Source organism: Bombus pascuorum, chromosome 2, assembly GCF_905332965.1.
Source record: "Bombus pascuorum chromosome 2, iyBomPasc1.1, whole genome shotgun sequence".
NCBI classification, from domain to species: domain Eukaryota; kingdom Metazoa; phylum Arthropoda; class Insecta; order Hymenoptera; family Apidae; genus Bombus; species Bombus pascuorum.
The window spans coordinates 19619919-19632176 of NC_083489.1; the positions used below are offsets into that span (position 1 = coordinate 19619919).

The 12258-nt window shown below is 30.1% G+C and overlaps 1 protein-coding gene across 4 annotated transcripts in view; it reads right to left on the reverse strand.

Moving 5' to 3' along the window:
* The window catches only part of LOC132904498 (sodium-independent sulfate anion transporter-like), a 36766-nt gene that overhangs the window by 3375 nt on the left and 21133 nt on the right, over nt 1-12258 (reverse strand). For 3 of the 4 annotated variants that reach the window (XM_060955054.1, XM_060955053.1, XM_060955055.1), the window contains exons 3-6: nt 4320-4555; nt 1936-2137; nt 994-1214; nt 68-413 (exon numbers count right to left, since the gene is read on the reverse strand). In XM_060955054.1, coding sequence (XP_060811037.1) covers nt 68-413; nt 994-1214; nt 1936-2137; nt 4320-4555 — 1005 coding nt within the window. Of the gene's footprint in view, nt 1-67; nt 414-993; nt 1215-1935; nt 2138-2802; nt 2860-4319; nt 4556-12258 lie in introns of those variants that run through there. The other variant, XM_060955056.1, reaches the window with a different exon arrangement.

A 12258-nucleotide genomic window follows, 5' to 3' on the forward strand; every position in this document is an offset into this window, starting at 1 on the left:
AAAGAAATATTTTATTTAGAGAAAATGAATTGTGTAGTTGATGACAAACGTTTGTTATGAAACTTACTAAAAACTTTGGCAATTGAAATGGTTTCCAAGAGGCTCAACAAAGGAACGACTAGACATCCAGAGCCGAGGGCAGAAACCATATCGACGAAGTCGTACGTTTCGTTCTTGTGGTAGGTTTGAAATGGTGGTAACCGAAATTCCGGAAGTCCTTGTTTAACGTGGCCAGTCAATCTAACAGGCGAGGAACCTAAGTGACTTTCTAAAAGCCAGCACATAACACCGCACACGAGGACCACGAGAATATTTCGTGCCGTAGACAGCAACCAGAGTGATTTTTGCATAATTACTTGTGCTCTTGATGACATTTTTGCAGCCTTTTTCATAAACGGTATGTCTTTGATTTTCTAGAAAAAAGAAATCATACAAAAAATATTCTTTATTTTATTTTTCTATAAAAAATAGAGAGTAAAAAATCGGCTATGATAATACGTGAAAATATAAAATATAAAATTTCGTGTCGTATACATTATGTCTTACACATATACATATCCATTATACACATACATCTTATACATATGTATATGTATGAAGTCACGTTTTTGATTAATGATATCCAAGAAATATTAAACATTCGATAATGTTTGTATGTAAAAGTAGCACGTGTAATAACAAGGAATTAATTTGTAAGTAACATAATTCGACGAATCATTCACTAGACGTAAAGCACGATGCGGATGTGCAACTTTCGTCGTTGCAATCTCGCTGCGATCATATGTCTACTTCGTCGTTTTTAACTCGTAAAACAAAGAAAGATATATGATCATAGTGAGATCGCGACAAAAGTCACACGTCTGCACTGCAAGTATGTAAACAGCTCGGCAGGAAGTATGAAGAAAGATGAATCTACTTTGTATATACTTAAAAATTTATTTTTATGAGGATCTACTTGTGTTATTTTCCACTGAACGATGAAATGATACTAACTCTGAGAAGGAGAAGGATAATTATACACGAGATGCCCAATGCAGTGTCCCAGAGCTTCGTCTCCCCAATTTTTTCAAATATATTTTGCCATACTTCGACGAATTTACTACCGCCGATATGAATGCCTAGAATATCTTTTACTTGGCTAGTAGCTATAATAATTGCTGCTGCTGATGTGAAACCGACAGAAACTGGTCCTGATATAAAATCCAATAAAAAGCCTGATAACAGAAGAAGATGTGTTAATATTTATTGAATATAAATATAATATATTATTAAATTGTTAATAAATAATTAATAATAACTGGAAAGTAAAATGGATAAAACGATAATAATTGAAAATGAATAAAAACAATAATTAATAAATATAATAAAATATACTATATATTATATATATATTTATAGTATAATATAATAAAATTACTATAAATATATTATAAAATATAAATTAATATAATACAATATAATATTATTTAATATTAATATAATCAAATATATAATATTTTTTTTATATAAATAGGAATATATACATAACTAGACTGTGGATTTTTATGCATTTATGAAAAATTTAGATGCGTAAGAATGTGCAGAGCATATGTATTGTAAAAATATAGAAAGTTTTCGAAGCTAGTTTCACCTTATAATATTTAGAGGATGAAATAAACCTATGCTTAGATTTTACTCCTTCAGTTGCATTCATAAAAATATGAACTTGCATAAATATTCGCAGTTCACACATAACCGTTCTCTTAAAATTACGCTATAGAATTTAATTATTTGATTTTTATTCAATTATTTAAATACCGCCGTCATTTCATTCGATATTATTCCACATAAAGGTAAATTTAAGAAACATATGAGCTCTAGGGCTATTCTAATAAAGAGGGCAGTTTGAGAGATTGTCGAGTTCCAATTAAAAAAAGTAATCGATAATACAATTACCTAAATGTAAAATTCCCATAAAAAAACAGACACAACCAGAGATGAGAGTTAAAAGAACCGCAAAGTCAGGTTCTAGATCAGATTTCTGTAATGTTTCTCTGGTTAATATCGCGATGATCGCGGTCGGTCCAACTGGAACGTCTTTACAGGATCCGAAGATGGTGTACACGAAGCACGCCATGAAAGACGAATACAAACCATACTGCAAAACAAACGAAATTATTAAATATTTTTACTTTTACAAGAAATTTTAATTTTGTTCTAATCTTCGAATTTTTATATTTCGATTTTATTGGATATAAAATTACTATATCAATGTTTAAAATAAAATTGAAACGAAATCGTGCATACCAATAAGAATTTACTTAAATTCACATTTTTTCAATTGAGATATTTTTTAACTTAGAAAATAGTTTCGTAGAAAAGTATTAGAAAAATATAATTGAGCTGAAGATGTTATGCTGCAGGATTAATAACGAGAATGCGCACTGAGTTTATTGTAATACTTGAACTAAAACATAAAAATATTCGTTTCAGATAAGTTATCCAAAGTTCCATCTTAGGCCCGGTGCAGACGAGCGACTTTTTGGTGTTGAGCTCTCGTTGCGTCACGTGTCTTTCTTTGTTTTCCCAGCTAAAAACACAACGAAGACAGAAATACATCGTAACGAGAAAGCAGCGTCAAAAAGTCGCTTGTCTGCACCGGGCCTTATATTATAATGGGGCAGCCAATTTATCTTCTGCCTCGGTAATGCTTCTAGCAGCTACCGTTAAGCGAAGCTCCAACTCTTAGTGCGTACACGCTAGTACTCGCAGAGTGAGTGAAAATGATTTTGGTACAGCTGGAAGACACATAATGGGACCTACACATTTTAAGGTTCGATGCAGACGAGCGACGCGCTGCCGCAACGACATCGTTACGATATCGCTATGCGATTCGGCAGATATATATTACGTTACACACGTAAGTTCACATATGTTTCTAATCGTGCAATACACACGAGCGAGATTGTATCACTCGACTACACAATCGCACAGCGACGTCGCTGCGACATTTTGTCTCGTCACTCGTGTGCATATTGTGCATTGATTCGGATCTTAGGCGGGTTTCGAATCACCAGATATCGCGCTGAAGTAAGAACAGCACGACTACGAATAAATCGAGTTGCAGAGGTGCCGGTTATAAAATCGACCGGAACTTTTGATATTCGAGCCAGAGACTCCTCGATCAGACACTTTTGTCCCGCACGATATTGCTTATACGTCTTTCTTTGTTTTCCCGGTTCGGAACAACGAAGACAAACCGTAGCGATATCATCTGCATAAAAGTCGTTTGTCTAAACGAGAAGGAGTCTTCAGTTCGAATATCGAAAGTTCCGATCGATTTTACAGCCGGCACCTCTGCAACTCGATTATTATTATTATCGAATCTAAGTTGCAGTCGACCGAGCCAGCGCGGCTGTTTTAAGATATGAAAATATTTTTTATTAAAACACACTTATCAGACAAGTTAATAAGAAACGTTGGTTAACGAGTTACGATTCAATGTTTCAGTTGCATAGTGGAAGATGTTGTGTATCATGAATTTTAATAAATTTTCTTACAATTTCCGATGATTCTGATATTTTGTAAACATCATAATCGGATTCACTAAAACGATATTCAAAACTGGTTGCGATAATGATGGAACGTTGGAATAATTTTGTTAGAGAACACGTTTGCATATGGAAGCTTCCAGGAATTCTAATTAATTATACATTTCTCGAGAATATCCCTAATAAATCTTCTGATTCAGTCGTATGACAGAAGTTATGACACCGCGATTAAACACGCGCATCAATACAAAATTGTTCTATCCTTTCCAATTATATACTATTAATTTCCAAATTATTAAAATTGGCATAAAATTGTATGTAGTTAGATGCAACATTGTTTATAACTTTGACAACATTAATTGTAAAATTTTAATAGATATAATATGAAATTTTATAATATATTAGCACTCTGCTTCTGATATTAAATTTTTATTTCTCATAAAGAATAATAAGAATGATGTAAAATTTCTTATTTCTTACTTTAAATTAAGTTCTAATAGTATTTTTTTAAATAGCAAATTAATCTTAATGTGTTAAAATATTTCAAAGAATATTTTATACATATTAAAAACACATTAAGAAATAACGTTACGAGTTAAGTTGCATTAAGCTGCAAAAGTAACGATGTATAAATCTGTTTAAGAGAGAAATAATCTTTTTTTTTAATTTCAAAATAAATTAGTTTTATATATACTATATATAAAATAATTTAATTATAAATATACTAAGATATAGCGGTATGATATTAAATTTGTAAAATTTCACGAGTGAACGAGCAAACTGTCTTACCTGCAAAGGAAGTCCTGCGACGTTCGCATAAGCTATTGCCTGCGGTATAACGGTAAGGCCTACGGTAATACCGGCAACAAGATCACTTACTATGTAGTCCTTGCGATACTTTGGTATCCACGCTGCTATAGGTACTCTTTTGTAAAGTAACTTCTTCCTGCAGGATCTTTTGATTCGTTGATATAACCACTTCCTTTCAAGAGAGCATAAGAAACCTTTTTCACGATTTTGTGGAACTGAAACAGGAGGAAATATTATAAAAGATATTGTAGATATATTAAATCTTTATACTTTTTTATGATTAGTGTACAATGGAATAATAACATCGCTGTAACTCCTGTGTGGTAATAAAATATACGTAATATGAAACACCTGTTATTACTATCATAAAAATTTCATAGAAAAATTTCTTTTGTTAAAATATAAATACCAGTGCTGTATGTTAATGATAAAAAACCGCATCGAATCTATGTTAATTTTAAATTTAGAGCCATTTAAGATTAACTAATTTATTTTTCTATTAAGAAAGTACAATGTTTAGCGAAAAGCTTAGCTTGTTAGCTAAGTGTTGCTTCTCTCGAAAGTATAGATGTTGATGTAGCATTTAAACGTCGTTCTACATAGCAAAAGACGTCGCATCGAACTACGCATCGCTCAGGAATGTTTGCAAAAAAAGATTTATTCTCCGTTCAACTGTTCTAGATCTTTATTAATATATTTTTATTGTTTTGTATGACAAGCAAGAGAATGCCCATAAGAGTGGTTAATTAAATTGTATACTTAATGCAAAAGGTAATTATTTGTAAATATAATGTGATATAAAATTTCAAATAAATATAAAATTATATGTTTAAACAATTTAGGGAAATAAATAGAGAAGAAGGTAAGTTGTTGTGTTCAATCTATATGTATTATGTTTCTAATATAAATATTCCATTATTTTGTTACATTGTACAGAGTACAATTTGTACGTTAGTAATTTCGTTTTCAATTTCTAAACGCTTTATATTTAACTATATTTGATATTTATAATTCTAACGTTAATATTCCTTTACTTTAACTTACTTGGTGCATTGAAATTGTCTGAAGTCACTGAATATATTACGATAAATGTCAACAATAAGTGCAAAAATATTTTATTTTTATAAGTGTATAAACATTGACATAACAGACTAATGAGGCGTGCAGATGTTTGACTAACGAACATTATTGCACAGTCAACTGCCAATTAACCGTGAGTAAACAACAATTAAACGTATAGAAATGGTTAACATCTGTGTGGAATTCCGGATAGAGATGTAAATTCTTCAGATCATGTGACGACCTTTTGAAGGAGCGAGTGTAGAAAGTACTATGATTGGAATTAAAATAGAAAAAGGTAAAGGTGAAATAAAAATTGCAATCACGAGGCATCTACATACATATTAAGATTACCATAATACATACAAGCATACAAGCTGCCGTAGGTACTGGCTAACTGCTGATAATTACGTCCAAAAGTGAAGTTAGACTGGTTTAACTGGTTTTACACGGTAGCACGTGATGTTTGCGGGAAATAAATTGCTTTAAAAATTGATTTCCATTCAGTTGACATTATACTCCTTACGTTAATTCGAACTTTATCGGATTCACAATTATTCTTTCGTTGTCTTCAGTTTTAATTCGAATAGCAATTTAGGCAAATTAATAGAGAAGAAGGTAAGTTGTTGTGTACAACCTGTATGTACTATGTTTCTAATACAAATATTCTATTACTTTGTTACATTGTAGAGAGTATTATCTGTACGTTAAAACTTACATTCACAACGTTACTACTGTACTATTGTACGTTAGACTTAGATTTACAACGAGTTCCTTTCTTTTTTTTTTTTTAAATTGAAACGGACGAAGAGGAATAAATGTTTTAATTATCACTAAACCGTGGTATGTCATACATTTATACGAAATTTAAGGACGAAAAAATGCACACAATGTACAAAAATATATGGAATATTTCAATTAGCATACAATATACAAAGATATATGAAATATTGTAGATAAAACACGCGTTATAGTTTTTGGTAAGTAAAATGAATCTTTATTTAAGCACTATCTTTTTTAGTTATGTCCGTAAAAATATAAATTTACATGAATATTCGCAAAAATAATATGCTCTACGTTCATTATTAAATAGTAATAAAATTGTAAAAAATTTGTTACTGCGTTTAGTGTGTAGAAAAGATGGAAATCCTCCATTGGGGTGTTAAACAGTATATTTATACAACAAAATATTTAAATCTTAACTTGTTTGGTGAAATAGAAACGCATTAATTCTTCGACGGAGTTGTGAGGAATTTTCATTAAAAAATTCAATCCTGGACTTATTCCTTAGTCTAATTGAAAATTAAACGAAATTTGTAATTTGAAAATTTATAATCATGAAAGTAAAATTATCTTATTTTATTCACGGAAGATTAGCAATTTAGCTAAATTGATTCTGATCTTCTTTCATTTCTATCGTTCCTAAAAAGTATATTAAAGAATATTTTTCTTGCTTAACGTTAGTTTTGCTAACTATAATATCGGATAGCTCAAATGACGAGAAATAAAATTTTCTCTTCTCAAAAGATATCAACGTATATTTCCAATTAAATCGTTTCTTCGTCACTTTTACGACTTGTGAACACTTTGTCCGTTATTATTTCTTGATAAGTTGTTCTTGACATTTTTACAATGATCTTTCAATAAATTTCTAACGTATAACAATTCATTATCAATCACCTGGCTGGGATATTTCGTCGATCTCGTAAAAATGTAGATACATAAAAATATAGATAAACATCTTTGTCATATTAAAGAATGAAATGAAAAATAGAAACATTTTTCTGAAACTGTTAAATTCCAATCACGAGTTGGTTACATAGGATATGAAACATCGAGCATGAAATTGTGATTACTTTACGTTGGTTCTTTACCACAAGATGTTTTCTTAGAAGTCGAAATGTTGTCAAGGAAATTTTAATCAAGAAGTTATAGTCATAGAAAAATTCCTAGACATGAAGTTATAGTAAAATTATTGATTATAGCGGGTTCCTAGAATATCCAAATGAATATTTATGCTTCATCATTTGCACTATTCTATCGCGTTCGCAGGGAAAAGAAATATGGTAAGCACATCTTTGTTTATTTTTTTATTTTAATGTCGTTCTATGACTAAAGAGTGACATGGTTGAGAATGAAAATAATCTTTCAGGTTCAAAAATATAAGCCTCATAAGAATAGCTTATAGGTTGTCGGAATTTTATAAAAATCAAAGATACAGTTATTAAGGAAAGTAACATTTTGATGAAACATGAAAAGTATACTCAACAATGTGACTTATCACGTTTCCCTGCAATTTTCATATATGCAACAAACACACTTCTAAACACATCTAAAGTGTCGATCAAATAATGAGCAGATTATGTAGTCATTTTCGAAATAACTTATCTAAATTAGTAAACAAACAATTAATTAAATAATTATATGTGAGTTATAGCATTTATTAACTTGTTAAGATATGGTTCTGGGATAAACGTGAATTCCTTTGTATAATTTTTTATCGTTAAATATTTTAGGAAATATTAAATATTCAAATAATTACACGCGCATTATCGAAAAATGCAGTAAATAGAAATTGAAGCTATAAACTATACCAGTGTTAAATGTTTAATATTGACAAAAATTAATCTCAATCACATTTATTTTTTCTTATCGCAACATCGTTTCTATCATCTTTTTCTCATCAATTCGCACACTTTTACCATCGTATATCTAAATTCATCAGGCGCCAAGCTTTCTCAAATCGAACAATTTTTGGCGAATTAACTAATTCCCTGTGATTTGTGGAATGCGATGACGCGATGATCTCCGAATATATATATATATATATATATATATATATATATATATATATTTCTTTTTCGTGACAAATTAAACACGTGAGTCGTTTGATACGTATAAAGTAGCGTGAATTTCTTAATTTGGTCAATGCTTGCACGTGAAAAGGAAAATACAGTTCATAAATTCCCAACGAAGTGTACGAAGACAGGAATAAATTAAGACAAAATACTGGTACCGATAACGATCAATCTGATAAATTATCTGCGGTAACAATCACGTGCTTACGTATGCGCTTTAATATGCAAATCTTCTGTCTGAAAGGATGTTAACAATGCTAGTGAAACTGTATTTTTTTTCTTTTTGTCGAGAGATATATATCTTGTTTTACATACCGTTATTACGGATTTCTTTTGAGAAATTTATTGGGTTTGTCAGCGATACTTCGACAATTGCATGTTTTAAATCGTTCATTACGTTTGTCTCGTATTCGAATCGGCACGTGTACGATGTGTAAATGATATTGACTTGAACGCAGGTGGAAAAATAAAAATTATAAAACATTGAGAAAGAGTTTCATAATAATTCATGTTAGCTTTCTCGAATTAATATTTCATACTAATTCAAGTAATAATTTATTTAACATACACACGACGACGACAGGTGAAAATTACGATGAAAAATGATTTAAAGATTCAATATGAAAGATTTTCAGATTGTATGTATATATGTTTTGTCATTTGGTCGAACATTAATAACGTTATTTTATTTTATGCAGGCTAATATTAATTATATCGAACTAAGACAACGAATAAGCTAGTATTATTCGTTTTTTGCAAAACACTGTGGATGTATCGCTTGTTTTTAAAAAGTTTATGTCTTGGAACATTAAAATACTTCTTTCTAGTCATCGAGTCATGTAATAGCCAGAAAACTAACAAAAATAGGCTTGTCGTATATTTTTTGCATGGTCTTCATACGTAAAACTGTATGATAAAGCAACAGACTCGATATAAATATATTTTAGATTTTAAGCTTCCACGATGGTTAGATGAAATATTTGTGGCTGCTCGGGTTTTCATCGTGTTTTTAAAATAGTATGTTACGCTTTACTTCGACATGAATGAAGTGAACATTCTAGTTCAAGTCTGCCCTGAAGAAGTGAACTGGATTGTTTGCAACGAAGCACAATGTACTATTGAGAATATTATCGAATCCCGCAAAACCACAAATATATAAACAATAAAAATAATTTTATTTAAAGTGAAGAAATGTAATATTCAGAGATAGATGAAACAAACAAAATACTTATTATACAACTTAAAGATCTGCAGTCTAGTAATGAAAATTCGATTAGCAGTGATCGCGCTAATTTCTTGCTTTAATCTGTCATGACTTTCTTGTTCAGCTTTTATCTACGTATATAAATACTTTTTCTCCTAATTTTTTTCTATCTTTATCAATTTTTATCCATATAAATAGCATAGATTCTTTAAAAATTTCTGCTGTCCAATTTTTATTTATGCGAATACTTTTCTTCATAATGTCAATAATATTATTGCGGTGTTAGCATAAATCAAAAAGTAAAGTTTTAAATCAATTACACACGTGATTAAATCAATCAGGTGTTTTTCGTATGCGTTCGCTAATGCCTGATGATTAATATAAAACTAATAGGAATTATAAGCTAACATTTCGAACATCTGCTTGATATATGATACATATGTGTTGCTATTTCTTAACTTATGAGCAAGATTGGCTTTGTGTGACAGATGATATTAAATGTAAGGAACACAAAGAACATGTAAGGTTACGTATGCAAATTGTAAGATTCCATTTTTCCAGATATCATGATTTTAAAACGTTTTTAGCTTCCTCGTCTATAAAAAAATTGCATCGGATACTTTACTTAAGATACTTTATTTCTCTCTAATAAAATTTTTCCATATTGCACTTGTTTCATATAAAAGCAAAGAAAATATAAGAAATAATAGATTATATTATACGAATTAACGTAAATTATTGTATATATTATTAAATATTGTGTGTATTAATTATTATAATTAGAAACTGATATAAATTAATATAGTTCTATTTATACATACTGGTATGCTACGTGCAATGTAAATTTGTATGAGGTATAAATAAATCAAGCCTATGTAACCAAACTTTCGTTTACTTACGAAAGTAAACAATTGTAATTGATTAGAAATCTCTCACTTTGATTTACAAAATAGAAACCAGTAATTGTTATTAAATAGACTATTTACAATTAGTAGAATATTAAAATAAAGTGAAATATCCACAGTGGCAGGCAAATAGTAAGATGAGATTTAATACCTATGAATACGTTGGCTTTATAACTTCTAACTGATATGGCGTTGATTAAAGCGACAGAAAGCACGAAATAAGAAAGAATCAAAGAATAAAATCTGTCGTACGAAAAACAAATCTTAGTTGATTTAACCGAGACGATAATTACAGTTACACGTATCGAGTATCAACGCAACCTCGGTAAATACGTGATAGTCTTTTATACACGTCATTCTCTCACAAATGGTCACGAAATGAGTCAGAAAACTCAAAGAACCCGCGCCTTGAAATAATTTCTCATTATTAATTTATGCATACGGTTAGTATTATGAGTCAAATGCATCTGCTCAACCGCAAAAGTGAACGTATGAAATATTCTTTTCTCCCTTTTCAATCTCTTAGGAATTCTCCTTTCGCATTAACGACATGTTTCTCCGCGTTTATTCCCGCGTACTTCCTGTTTATAAGTTAATACACCGTTGCAAGTTTACCGCAGAACATCGTAAAGTTGATTTTGTTCTTACAATTTTTGCAGATCACATCGTTAGTTGATACTACAAAATGCGGTTTTCTTCGTTGAACCGATAAGTGTGTAATCGCAGTCATTATATCATACGAAAGAATTGACGCTAGTATTTCAGTGTAATTGATGTAATCACGCGTTAACCTGTCGGATCGTTATTGATACTTTTGCGACTGTTGAACGGGCACTTTTACGATATACGCGTGTAGTCCGCTGGTTGGAAAATTTAATATTATATAGGGTGTTTCAATGTTCTTAATCAAAACTCTGACAGTGTATCCTGTGGATATATGTATGGATATATAGAAAATGTTATTTATGCTATTTATTAGGGTAAGGTTTAGGCGCAGATAATATATATAATATAATATATTGCACTATGTATATTATATAATAATTAAAGTATTATGAATAGGCATATAATAATTTAAGGAACGAGGAGCAAAGGGCATAATAATTCATGTCAAACACTTATGTAAAGTTTTATTATTTAATATACATGCAAGGGACGCATGCATTGCATGAACATAATTTGCATGTATCGGGTTGGCAACTAAGTGATTGCGGATTTTATCAATACCACCTAATGACAAAATCCGCAATCATTTTGTTGCCAATCCAATAGTAGCGTTAGCATACAGCACAGTGAACGCGTGAACGTGTTAGCGTGTTAAAGTTTTATTAAATGTTTATAGCAGAAATATGGAAGAAAACTAAAAAATTGAACTTATTAGTACAGAAATCACATTTTGATTTCGTTTTATTCCAATAAATCAATTCTTTGCATTAATGCACTATAGGTTTCAATACTTATTTCATAAATCTTTATTCTTCAAAATTACTCACTAACAGTAGCTCACGGAGGTATTCAAACACTTGTAAAAGCAATTTATAAATATATTACGTGTGTTGCACGAGACATTTTAGAATGCCATTAACATTGAAACAATGAAACTCGACGATCATGATATTGGCAAAATTTGAGGTAAATCTGAAAATGTACAGAAAAGCACAGAATATTTGACGCAAGTATGTATACTATACGTATATATTTAGCAGAGATCGCCACAGTATTTAAACAGTTAATTATTCATTAATTAGCTTATTCATTAGAAACTTATTCATTAATAAGCTTTAATATTCATCGATACTCTTTAACATTTATTATAAATTTAAGATGGTTATTTATGTTATATATATTATTATTATTATTATTTACAATTGTTTGATCAATCATTACAATAG